Below are 13,100 nucleotides of genomic sequence, written 5' to 3'. Positions count from 1 at the left end.
GGAATTGTGATCCTGGTGGGAATTGTGTTCCTGGTGCAAATTGTGTTCTTGGTAAGGAATTGTGTTCCTTATAGGGAATTGTGTTCCTGGTGAGGAGTTGTGTTCTTGGTGGGAATTGTGGGGAATTGTGTTCTTGGTGAGGAATTGTGTCCCTGGTGGGGAATGTGAACACAGACCAAAGGGCAGGTCTGTGCTGGTGGAACGTGGTGGCCTCATGCTCAGTCCCTGTGTTCTGCCTTCTTGCACTGCTCACAAACTCCTTGGTGAGTTTAACCTTGAATCCAGGTTTTTTTGGGGGATTGTCCTGATCCAGGCTGGGATGGAGTCTGTTTTCTCCATGGTGGCTGTGTTTGGAGCTGGGTGTGAGACTGGGAGCACAGTTTGGTTGTTCCTGAGCCCTGCCCACTCTGGATGGAGGAGTTTTTGCTTTCCCAGCTCAGGCAGGGAGCAGCTGTTGGGAAATGTGGGGCATGGCCAGGAGAGCTGATCCCACCTGGCCCAAGGGACATCCCCCAGTACAGAACATCCTGCCCAGTACAAACTGGGACAGCTGGCTGGGTCAGTGCCTGCTACCCAGGACTTTGGGCATCACAGCTTCCTCTTGGGTTTTATTCATAGAGTGAGGGAATTGTTGAGGTTGGAAAAGCCCTCAGAGCCCATCGAGCCCACCTGTCCCCCACCCCTGACCGTGTCCCCAAGTGCCACATCCACAGGAGTCCAGCAATGGGGACTGAACCCCTGTCCTGGGCAGCTGGGCCAGGGCTGGAGAGGCTTTTTGGGGAAGGAATATTCCCAATTCCCAACTGAGCCTGCCTGGCCCAGCCTGAGGCCGTTCCCTCTCCTGTCCCTGTTCCCTGGGAGCAGAGCCCGACCCCAAGGCTGTCCCCTCCTGCCAGGGACTTGTGCAGAGCCAGAAATTCCCCCTCAGCCTCCTTTGCTCCAGCCTGAGCAATCCCCCTCTCTCTTTTCATGATTACAATTCTATAATTCTATTTCATTTCATTTTATTCATTTTATTCCCCTGCATTCCGCTCTGCACAGGCCCGGGGCAGGCTTGGGTGGCTCCCAGGGGCCCCATTCCCATGGGATCAGGGAATGATCCCATTCCCTGCAGGACTCCAGCCCGAGGGATGAGGTTGCTTTGATTGAATCATTCTGGCAGTGGCTCTGGGGCTGCAGGTGACACCACGAGATGGCTCTGCCTGGACACTGCTGCGCTCCCTCCCCGCAGCTCCAGAGCTGAAACCCGAGCCCAAACCACTTCTCCTTTTGCTCTTCCCTCCCTTCCCAACACCAGGAATAAATGCCTTTCTTGCTGCAGGATTTGCTTTAGCCAAAGGGAATTCAGACACTTGGTCAGGCATGAAAGAGGAGATGGAGAATGTTCCACTCACCCCAGAGTTTGAGAGGGATCAAAGATTAATCAGCAGATGATGATATTTGTGTTTTTGTCTCAGATGAGATGTTAAACCTTTTCTCTCTCAGAGTCTGTCCAGCCCCATTCCTGCCCCACATTTGTTACATCACAGAATCCCAGACTGGTTTGGGCTGGAAGGGACCTGAAATCTCATCCTGTTCCACCCCAGCCATGGCAGGGACACCTCCCACCATCCCAGGCTGCTCCAAACCCGTCCAGCCTGGCCTTGGGCAATTCCAGAGTTCCAGGGGCAGCCCCAGCTGCTCTGGGAATTCCATCCCAGCCAGGAATTCCCAATTCCCAATATCCCATCCAAGCAGTGGGAGCCATTCCCTGTGTCCTGTCCCTCCATCCCTTGTCCCCAGTCCCTCTCCAGCTCTCCTGGAGCCCCTTCAGGCCCTGCAAGGGGCTCTGAGGTGTCCCTGGAGCTTCTCCTCTCCAGGGGAACATTCCCAGCTCTCCCAGCCTGGCTCCAGCCCTGGAGCAGCTCCAGGGCCTCCTCTGGATCTCTCTGGTAGCTCCAGGTTCCTGTGCTGTTGGCCCTGGGGCAGCTCTGCAGGTGATTTTGAGGCAGAATATTCAAATGAATGAAAGGAAGGAGATGAAACCCCTTGTTTAAGAGTCACCAGCTGCTTCAAACTCTGTCCAGCATCACTTCTGCTCACATTTCCCCCTCCAATATCAGCGTGTGATAAAACCCACCCGAGGTTTCCTGACCCCCAGGAGCTGCCCAGAGCCCTCCCTGCCCTGAGCTGGGCCATCCCTGCTCAGAGCAGGCTGGGGTGCTGTGCTGGGGACGTGCTGGCCGTGGTGGTGTCCCCTGTGTGTTCCCTCTGGGATTAGGGGGGGTTATGTTGGCACTGCCCATTTGCTCCAGATTATCGGTTTAACGAGCGCTGCCTTCAATTTGTTTATATAAAAACAATCCTTTGATCCACGAGCCAGATGCAAATACTATCTTGTGATTCTGATGAGGATTAGGTAGTTACAACATCTTGACATGGTTTTGGGTTTATGCAATTTAGAATATGAGGGGAGGAGCCCTGGCCCTGGGCAGGTTGCTGGGTGCTTTCACACTGGGGCTTCAGCAAACCCAACTCAGATTGATTTGCTCCAAAGGCACTGACCTTCAGAGACTTAAAAATAACAACCACTCGTGCTGGCTGGAGTTGGTGTGATTTGACCTGATTTTTCTGGAAGCTTGTCTTCCCAAAAATCTAAAACTGTAAAGGGAACAATTTTACTTGCTCTGCATCCTTCCCAAGGAGAGCCGTGGCATTTCTGATCCTTCTGCTCCTTTGGGAACACACTTTGGAGGGGTTCAGCCACATTTGTGGTCTAGTCCTAGTTTAATGCATCAATAATGGTGGTGGCATCAGAGTCACAGAGTCACTGAGGCTGGAAAAGCTCTCCAGGATCCTCCAGGATCATCAAATCCACCCTGTGCCCAATCCCCACCTTGTCCCCAGCCCAGAGCCCTGAGTGTCACCTCCAGGTGTTCCTGGGACACCTCCAGGGAAGGGATGGACACTCCAAACCTCCCTGGGCAGCCCCTGCCAAGGCCTGAGCCCCCTTTCCATGGGGAAATTCCTGCTGCTGTCCAGAACACCAGGAGCAGACTGAAACATCCCAGCAGCTCAAGGTGTAATCCCAGCCTGTGCAAGGTGTAAGGAGCAGCTCTGAGAGAAATGAAAGCAGGATGTGATCCTGGAGGGAATCTTGGGGCTGTCTCCTGCAGGGCCAGGAGCTGGACTTGGATAATCCTCGTGGGTTCCTTCCCACTCAGGAGATTCCATGGTTCTACAGGACTTAAGGAATTGTGTGGCTCCTGCCCCTGCGGGTTCAGCAGGAGCTGTGCAGCTCCTCAGGGATGTCACTGCAGGAGCCTGGTACTCCCTGTGTGCCTTTGAGCTGTGACTCAGGGCTGTACAAACCACACTGACCCCGATTTCAGGGCATGCAGGGACTGCCAGGACCTCCCCCAGTTACTGCTCCACACCAGACACCATCCCTTGTCCAGCCCTGCAGCTGGAGCTGGGTGTGGAACTGCTGAGGAGCAGCTCCAGGGACCCCTGTGCTATTCCCAGACCCTCCAGGGGGATGTAGGGGTGTGTTTTTCTATAAACTGCCAAGTTGATGGGGAATTTTTGTAAATCACCAAGATGAACCATTGATGTGGCTGGAAAGACTTTTCCTTTTGCTGAGGGCTGGATTCAGCCCTGAGGGACCCTGGTTACGTGGCTCTGTTATAAAACTGAGGCTCAGGGAGGGCCAGCAGCAGCTCCAGGTGACTGAGTGTGTGTGTCTTCAGGAGAAACCTTTATTATTTATAAAATGAACATTTCCTCACTGTCAGCAGAGCTGAGGGCCCAGGGAGGAGCTGCTGTCGGGGCTGGTGCTGCTTGTTCTGCTGCACCAGAACTGCTCAGGGTCATAAAGTCACAGAGTCCAGACTGGTTGGGGTGAGGGGAACCTTAAGGATCATCCAGAGCCAGCCCTGCCATGGCAGGGACACCTCCCACTGTCCCAGGCTGCTCCAAACCCATCCAGCCTGGCCCTGGACACTGGCAGGGGACAGCCACAGCTGCTCTGGGCACCTGAGCAACAACCTCATTGTATCCAACCTCTTTTATCTAATCTTAAATGAACCCCCCCAACAGCTTCAAACTGCTCCCCCTTGTCCACTGCTGCAAATTTCAGTGTGTAAATCCTGGTGCTGGTTATAATTTCATCTGTCAATGTCAGAGCAGGATGGACTCGATGTCACAGTGATCAGGATTTTCTGTGCTGGTTTTTGGAGTTGGTGATTTCCCACCCTGACCACCCTCCTCTAAATCTCCCCTGATGCCTGCTGTAACAATTTGTGATGTTTCAGCAGGAATTTCCCCATGGAAAGGGGGCTCAGGCCTTGGAGGGGCTGCCCAGGGAGGTTTGGAGTGTCCATCCCTGGAGGTGTCCCAGGAACACCTGGACATGACACTCAGGGCTCTGAGCTGGGGACAAGGTGGGGATTGGGCACAGGGTGGATTCAATGATCCCAGAGAGCTTTTCCAACCTCAGTGATCCTGGGATTCTGTGAGTGTTCTCTCAAGGCTGGAATTGATCATTCCTTTTGTTAGTTTTAGCATCACCTGGGTGTCAAGGTGGGGATCAATCAAAGCTGGGGCTCCATCTTGGAGCTCTTTCCCCAACCTCAATAATTCTGTTGTTTCACAGTGTTGTTTTCAAGCTCTGGATTAAGATTCATTCCATCCATATTAACCCTTCCTTCGATTTCTTGCAGATTCCTCAGCCTCTGGGCCGATGGTGGTGGAGAACGGCGACCACGGGCTGCAGGGTCACGGCACAGGTACGTCCTGTTTGTCCCTCAGCACCGGGGCCACATCCCTCTGCTCTGGGGTCCCCACTCCTCCCAGGGGGCTGGGGTGGCTTTAATGGGCTGTCAAAGAATTTCCAACAAAATAAGAGCTTCACTTCCTTGGGAGTTTAAAGAGCTTGTTTGGATAACAGCTTGATCTGAAGATGTGCTGTTCGTTATCCATGGTCAGTGCCGGGAAGGCAGCTGATCAAAATGGGTTTGTAGAGAGCCCATAACATCCAGAGGTGAGCTGTGCCCTGTCCTGTGACTCCCCCTGAGACCCACTGTGGTGTTTTCCCACGTCCCCCACACTTTGGAGCAGTTTTTATTCACTGCCATGAGCCAGCTGTGTCCTTCCACCCCAACCTCCCCTTCCCTGGACACGTCCCCACACCTGTCCCAGCAGTGACACAGGTGACACCGAGCCTTTGGAACCTTTTCCCATTGCATCAGGGTAGTTTGGACTGCCAGAAGTTTGGGATGGAACTGGATCAATATTTCAGACTTGTGCAGAACCTGGAAAAGCATTGACCTTTTTCCAGTCAGGCTGAAGTGCTGAGGCTGCTCCTCTCTGAGGCACAGTTCATGGTGAACACTGAGCCTTTCTGACTGGGAATTGGAGTTCCTACAAATTCCAGCCCACCTCATCCCTTCTGCCATGAGGCCTTTGCCTGGGGGACCTCTCTTCTCTTGGGGATGGAACATTCCAGGGTCAGTTGTCCCCCTGGCCTGGGTAAGGATTTCATTTGGTGTCCCTTGTGATGATCTCCAGGTCATGGCTGAGTTTGGGCGCTCCCAGGGTTATCCCTCCTAATCCACAGGTGCAGCCCAAGTTAAAAACCAGTTCAGGAAAACATCTGGGAGATGGAGATGAATTAAAACACCTCCTTGCTATAATTCTCTTTAGAATTTTAGAGTTTGGTTTAGTTTTGTGTCCTTAGTGAGGATGGGAATAGAAAAATTGATCTTTGTGCTTCATTTGCCGTTGGAAATCCGGTCAAAAGGAAGTTGTGCATCTTTTATAATTCAGTATAAACTGAAATTAAGAACACTTCTGAACCTTCCTAAGGTTATTTCCTCCTTCTTCTTTAATACTTACAGCTAAAAGAGCTAGAAATGCAATCAGATTTATGGTCTGAATAATTAAAGGCATCAGGAATTCTGTATTGAACTTCTGGCTTGTGTTTAAAAAATTCTTTGTTATTTGCCTCACTCTTGCTTTGTGGAGGTTTAACTCTTCACACTAAATGTTAACAACTTTGATCAAAGATACTTTTATGTGTCTGGAGCTTTTTAATTTATTAATAAATTCCCTCTTTGTGGGGTAGAGTTGATTTTTTTTTTTCCTCTTGTTCAAGTCTGTCTAAAAGTGACATCAAAGTGGCAGAGCAGCGTGTCAGGATGAGTGGCCATCAAGTTAATGAGGTTTGCCAGAGTTAACAGAAGATTTACATGACACAATTCCTTCATGGCCTCCTTCTCTACCCCCTTCCTTGTGGAATTCTTGCAATATCCGTGGTTCTCCATGGGAGAGAAGGGAGAAAAGCTGGATTTCCACCCACCTGCACCAGGGGATGGCCTTGAGCAATGCCACCTTCAGGAGGTGCTGCTGCCTAAATCCCACAGCCCTGGCCCTAAAGCACCTCCAGTTTGGGGGTTTTGTTTCCAGCAGGATCCATTCCCTGAAATGGATCCATTTCCCTTTCCCATTTGAAAGCTGAGGTGATTCTTAGGGATGTGGGATGTGAGCCCAGTGCAGAGAAATGGAGCAGCCAGGAGAGGACTGAGGAAGGTGATGCTCAGACAAAACAGCTTTTTGCTACAAAAACCAGTGTTAAAAGCTACAGAGAGAGCTTTAAAAAGTAGAACTGGGCTTAAGTTGATTCTGAAACAGACTCCAAGGAACAGGGGTGGTTGAGCTATTTGCAAATCCACACGTGGATCTCTCCGGGCTGGAGCTCAGGAAGCACTGCTGGATGGATTTCTTCACTCATCAGATGAAACAAGGTGATGATTGACCTTGTTTTATTACGTGCAGCATTGTCTGCAGCCACGTGGGCTTGGGATGGGTCAGGACCCAGCTCCTGGCACTCCTTGGTGCTCCCAGACACCCAGAGCACGGCAGATGGCAGCGACCCAAACCTCTGCAGCTCGGGGCCAAAGCCTCCATCAAGTGCTGAATTCTTTTCATCTGGCAGTGCTGTGTTCAAAGCCCTGCTGCAGGGCTGTGTTTGGGCCAGCATTTCAGACAGGGAGACCCTGGCAGCTCCTGCCAGTCCTTGGCAGCGCTGAGCCCGACGTGAGCGTCGCTGTCTGGCCCTGTGGGGTTTGTTATTGGGAATTTGAGAGCTGCAGAGGGGAGATCTGGCTTTGGGTGCTGGGCACATCCCATGGAAGGCTCGCTGTTAATCCTGTTCTTCCTTAAAAGGATAAATGGAGAGGCTGGAGCAGCGTTCCAGGGGAATTTGGTGCTGGTTTGCAATCCCTGCTGGGAGGAGGTGCTCACCTCCACGAGGCAAAGGTTAGGGATTGCTTAGTCAGACCAAGGTTTAGAACCAAAAATGAACGTGTAATTTTCAATTTGCAACTCTTTTATTTAGGCAGGATATTTGCCTAGAGTTCAAAGGAAATATACATTTTCAAATAAAACCCAATCAAATTTCTGGAAAGCAATCCATCCAGGATGATCTCGTGGTTGATCTGGATGCCTCTTGCCCAAGATGCTGGCAGGTGAGAAGTTCCCTAGGGAAATATCCCTGCTGGATACTTCCCCTGGCTGGGCTTTCCCTGCTGGGGGAGTTGTGTCACCCAGGACTGGCAGGGATATTTTGTTTTCAGTGCAAATTGTGGGTGCTGAGGTGCTGCTCTCTGTGCCTGTCCCTGGTGGTGACCTGGCCAGCCCAGTGTGGTGGCTGCTGGCACATCCCCAGCCAGCCCTGAGAGCACAACTCGTGTGTGTGTGTCTAACCTGGCTTCTGGCAAATCTCCTGGCTGCACTAATGAAGTGTTTGGTGTTGTGCAGTGCTGCCTCCATGGTGATGTTTACTAATGACTTGCGCTTTCTTGCCCCCTTCCCCATCCCCTTTCCCTCTCCTACTTCTTCTCCTCTCTTCTATTTTCTCCTCCTAGAAGCCTAGACTGTCTCCTAACACTGGGGCTGCCACTGACACGAGACCAGTGTCCTTTTCTACCTGCCATTCCACTTCTAAAACCTGCAGCATTTTACAGAGCTCTTGCTTTACCTCCTTGGACTTGGCTGTAGAAGAAGCCAAAGGTGGCTCCATCCTGCTCCTCCTCCCTGTGCTCTGCAGTGCTTGTTGAAACCTTCCTCTCTCTGTGTAAGCACCAAAGTGCACCCTCCTTTTTCAACTGCACTATGCCAATGGGTTTGAAATCACCACCTCAGCTCCATTTTTAGTTTGATCACCTTTAAATTTGATTTCTCTCCGTTTTCATGGTGCTCCATAAGAGAAGGTTTGAAATTTCCATAAGTGGATGGGTCCACCATGACTGCAGCTCCCTTCCCCTTCTCCCCACGCTCACCACAGCCTTTTGGAGAGCCTGCCTTCATCCCTGCTGCTTTGAAACCCTCTCACACCAGGTTTTTGTTTTCTTCCAAACCCCTGGGCTGGGATCATTTTAGCACTTTGCAGACTCCACAAGCAGATTAGGGAAAACCAAATTTCCTGAGGTATGGGTGGATCAGCTCTGGTGTCTGAGGGGTGGATTTTGGGGTCCAAGCACTTGCCATAACTGGGAGTATGAAAGAAAACAGCCAGCCCCAAATTCCTGCCTTAGGGGGTGGCTTTGCTGTCCTACTCCTTCCCAAAAACCTTAGAAGTAAGAAAGAAAATTGCCTTTTTTTTTTTAACTTCACACTTCTGGCTTCCTGTGGGGAATGACAGCCTTGGCTGGAATTTTACCTGCCATGAGAAATAATCTGTCCCTGCTAAAACTGGGGGGAACAAAAGGACTGAGTTGTGAAATTGTACTGAAATAATCCTGACAATTTCCAGCAGCAGCAGAAGGAGCCAGGCCTGTTTTAACCTCCAGGAGTCCGGAGGGATTCCCACGGCTCCACAGAGCTGCACAGCTCCCCAAAGACAAAAGTGCTCATTTTCCCATCAACAGATGAAACAAAACATGAAAGGAGGAGATGATTAGAGAGACAATGCTGTATTTTACCTGAGACAGGCTCAGCTTTGGGAGGTGAGGGGCTGTTTTGGGCGAGGAGAATCGTGCTCTGGAGCTCAGGGTACTCGGCCTGCAGCGCCTGATGGAAAGGATTTAGCTGAACCCAAACGTAATCTGAGGCTGAACTACCCAAAATGAGCCTGCTGAGAGCTTCACTTGCCTAAAAATGGGATTTTCCTGCTGTGAGGGGAGTGCTGGGCACCCACTGCAGCCCTGCTGCGCTCGGTGTTCTCGGGGTATCGCGCCCGTGATGTGCCAGGGCCACCAGGGTCACACCAGGGCCACCAGGGCCGTGCCAGGGCCACCCCAGGGCCACCAAGGCTGTGCCAGGGCCACCCCAGGGCCACCAGGGCCACACCAGGGCCACCAGGGCCACACCAGGGCTGTGCCAGGGCCACCAGGGCCACACCAGGGCCACCAGGGCCACACCAGGGCCACCAGGGNCACACCAGGGCCACCAGGGTCACACCAGGGCCACCAGGGCTGTGCCAGGGCCACCAGGGCCACACCATGGCCACCAGGGCCACACCAGGGCCACCAGGGCTGTGCCAGGGCCACCAGGGCTGTGCCAGGGCCGTGCCAGGGCCACCAGGGCTGTGCCAGGGCCACCCCAGGGCCACCAAGGCTGTGCCAGGGCCACCCCAGGGCCACCAGGGCTGTGCCAGGGCCACCAGGGCCGTGCCAGGGCCACCAGGACTGTGCCAGGGCCACACCAGGGCCACACCAGGGCCACACCAGGGCTGCTTTGGGCACGTCCCCAGCAGCTCCAGCTGCTTTTGTTGTTTGTTCCCTGTGAGAGCTCCTTGCTCCAGGCCAGTCCTGGACCTGGCACTTCTCTCCCCAATTTGGTGCCCATTTAACCCCTTGTGCCCTGCTCGAGGCTTCCTTAGGAGCTGGTGTCCCTGTGGTGCCACTTCCAAAGCCTAGTGGCTTCTCAACACGTCCACAGTTGTTGTTTCTGGGATAACTTCACGTCCTGGAGGCTCCCAGCTCCCCAAACTGGGCTCTTTCTTCCCAACCCCATCAACTCACAGCATCCTTCAGGCTGGGGAAGGCCTCTGAGATCAAGTCCAGCCTTGTCCTTCATGTTGTGCTCTCCTTTGGGGTTTTGGTGTCTGTGGCCATAAAAGGAGATTCTTGTATTCTTGGCTTTCTTTTCAAAGACCTTTTCATAGCTATTTTTTTTTTTTAAATGTGAATTTGAAGTGAGGCAGCATCACTTTAACTTGGCTCCTCAATTATTCTTTCTCACCCTTTGCCTTAAGTGGGCTTAACTCTTGTGCCCTAGAAATAGAGAATAAATAATATAAGACTGAGAGGTATTTTCAGATTGAATTGTGGGAAGTTTCAGGTTGCCTGAATATGAAAGTTTGCCAAGGCAACAATGCTTTAAAGCCTTGGTTAAAGTAGCCAAAGTGAGGTGGGCAGAGGAGTTTGGGGACAGCTGGCCATGCTGGGACCCCCAGGGCTGCAAACATGGATCATCCATCCCATGACACCCCCACATCTGCCCCATGTGTGCACCCCTGCTGATCTGAGGAGGAGCTGGGTGTTCCTACAGGAGCTCCCAGCTCTGGATGTGCCGGGGTGGGAGGAGGATCCAGGGGGGATTTAGGGGATGGGGGTCAGTGCAGAGTGCAGGATCCTTTGTCCCTCCTGGAGAACACTCAGATATCCCCCTGTGTGTGTCCTGCTGCAGCCCCATGAGCAGGGAGTGTTCCCTGCTCAGGTTTCCTGCTCCCCTCCTGCCCTTGGAGGTGATGCTGTGCCTTTCCTGTGCTCTAACATCCCTGTGCTTCCACCACTCCTGTCTGCTGTCACTCCTGATGCTCAGTTATCAATTCCAATGCTCTGTATGATGTGAAGCTGTAACTGCTGTGGAATAAATCTCCCTAATAAACGTCTCAAACTAACCCCTCCCGAGTTGTTCTGTGGTGAGAATCTCCGGGCTGATTCCTGCAGGGAATGTGCTGGATCAGCTGCTCTGCTGGTGCCTCTGGAAGGGGGAAATGATCCTTTGGGCAGAGGTGGGAAAAGCTGTCCCTGAAAGAGCAGGATGTGCAGAGTGTGGGGCTCCATCCCCCCACAGCATCCTTGGAGGGACAGGGATGTCCTGGATGGAGCACTCGGTGTCTAAAAGGGGCTGGAGGTCACACTTGGCTCGGTGTCCGAGCACAGCAGTGACCAGTGGGTTCTCAGGGGTGGGACCAGCCCTGTCCAGCCCCTCTGGGGACTTTGCTGGTGGCACTGAGCTCTGGGTGCTGTCCCAGAAGGGATGGGGCACCCACAGGGACCTGGCTGATGCCTAAAGAGGCTCCTGGAGCAGAGTTAAAGGAATAAAGCAGGGATTTATTAAAAAGCCCTTCACAGGATGCACCTTGGGCAGTGCAAGAGCCCAGCCCTGGCTCCACCCTGGATCAGGAGGTTTCAGACTTTTAAAGGTTTTGGCCCATTTCCATTTTGGGGTGAATTGTGCAATTCCAGCCTCAGGTGATGCAGTCCCATCCTCCCAGATTGCTCCATCAATTCGCTGCTTTTTGGGTTGTGCTTTTTGGGGCCTGGAGCTGCAGCTGTGTCCTTGGTTCTGGGGCTGGGAAAGGATTGCTGTGTGTGCCTGAGCTGTGGGAGAACTCGGTAACACTTTATGTGAAATTCAGAGTTAGGTACCAATGCAGTACAGAATCTGGAAAATGTAAAAGTGAAAACTTGAGGGATTGTGCCAGCCTCAGCAGGGCAGGGTCCTGCACCTGGGCTGGGACAATCCCAAGCACAAATCCAGGCTGGGAATGAAGGGATGGAGAGCCCTGAGTGGGAGAAAAACATCAAAAAAACCCCAACAAAACCATCCCCAAATCAGTTTATTCTCTGTAGCATTTTGTAAATAGGACACCTACAGCGTGCCCTTCTAATTAGAGCTTTTCTACTGTGCCTTTCCTCTTTTACCTGCCTGTGTATTTCCCTCTTGCTGCAAGTTTTTATTTACAGAGGTTTTTGTCCTTCCTGGGCTCCTCAGAGGGGGCTGCATCCAGCTGTGCTCACTGCCAGGGAGTTCATGCTTCCCGTGGCTCCAGTCTAAAAACAGCAGCCAAGTGAATAATTCAGCAGCTTTGCTCAGTTCCCTCCGTGCCTCAGAGGGTTTGTGTGAGTCTCCCTGAGCTTTGGGGTGGTTGTTTTGGGGGGAAGGTGATGTGACAGCTGGGGGGGCTCAGTTCCTGGCCCTGGTGAGGAGTTTGGGGGCACAGAGACCCTTCCAGGGAATGTGGAGCTTCCCCAGCTCCTGGGGGATGAGAGGATTCTCCTGCAGGTCCTGCTGCTCTTTCAGATGAGGAATTTGTGGCTTCCTACAGCTCAGGAGCTGAGCAGCTGCACAATCTCAGCTCCTGAGCTACTCCTGAGCAGTTCAAAGAGCTTAAAGACATTTCCCAGGTGTTGAAGTGCTGATAAACCCTGGGAATAACAGGCAGGTTATTAATTAATTAATAACAGAGCAGCTGGGGCTGCCCCTGGATCCCTGGAAATGCCCAAGGCCAGGTTGGACATTGGGGTTTGGAGCACCTGGGACAGTGAGAGGTGTCCCTGCCATGGCAGGGCTGGGATGGGATGAGCTCAAGATCCTTTCCAGCCCAAAGCATCCTGGAGTTGTGTGACCCTGTGGTGTCACAATGTGGAGGAGCAGAGCTGTGGGATGAGGGATGGAGAAGCTGGGGTGTTGGGATCCAGGTTTTCCAGCATTTCCAGCCCTGGGAATGCACTGGGAGCTCCTCTGGTGGCTGCCAGGAAAAAGAGGGACCTTTTCTGACTACAAAATGCTGTTTTCATGCTGGGTCTCTCTCAGATGCTGCTTCCCCACCAACCTGCTGCTTGGCTTTTCTGGTTTTTTTGTTTCAGACTTTGTTTCAGAGGTGGGATGTCCCTGACTTGGCTCACTGAATAGGAAATTAAAAGGATTATAATGGAGTCATACATATGTTGAGAAGTCTATTAAAAGCTTAACAGGGAGGCTTAGTGAGGTTTAAAAACTGGGAATACAAACCCTTTCTGTTTTGCAGCGTGCTCAGGAGTTGTTCTAGCAAGGATCTGACAGCTGGGTGAATTAATGGGGTCCTCCAAGGCTTGAATTTCCTCAGCAAG

At 52.2% G+C, this 13,100-nt stretch overlaps 1 protein-coding gene across 1 annotated transcript in view; it reads left to right on the top strand.

The window, feature by feature from the left end:
- Window positions 1-9,310, top strand: part of LOC107200261 (microtubule-associated protein 4-like) — a 31,293-nt gene extending 21,983 nt beyond the window's left edge. The window contains exons 3-4 of the mRNA XM_015618501.3: window positions 4,701-4,766; window positions 7,905-9,310. Coding sequence (XP_015473987.1) covers window positions 4,701-4,766; window positions 7,905-7,912 — 74 coding nt within the window. The 3' untranslated portion in view covers window positions 7,913-9,310. The remainder of the gene's footprint in view (window positions 1-4,700; window positions 4,767-7,904) is intronic.
- The last annotated feature ends 3,790 nt before the right edge of the window (window positions 9,311-13,100 follow it).

This window comes from Parus major, chromosome 2 (genome assembly GCF_001522545.3).
Source record: "Parus major isolate Abel chromosome 2, Parus_major1.1, whole genome shotgun sequence".
Classification (NCBI taxonomy): domain Eukaryota; kingdom Metazoa; phylum Chordata; class Aves; order Passeriformes; family Paridae; genus Parus; species Parus major.
The sequence above is the reverse complement of the archived record's forward strand: the minus strand, read 5'-3'. Positions and strand labels throughout refer to the sequence as shown.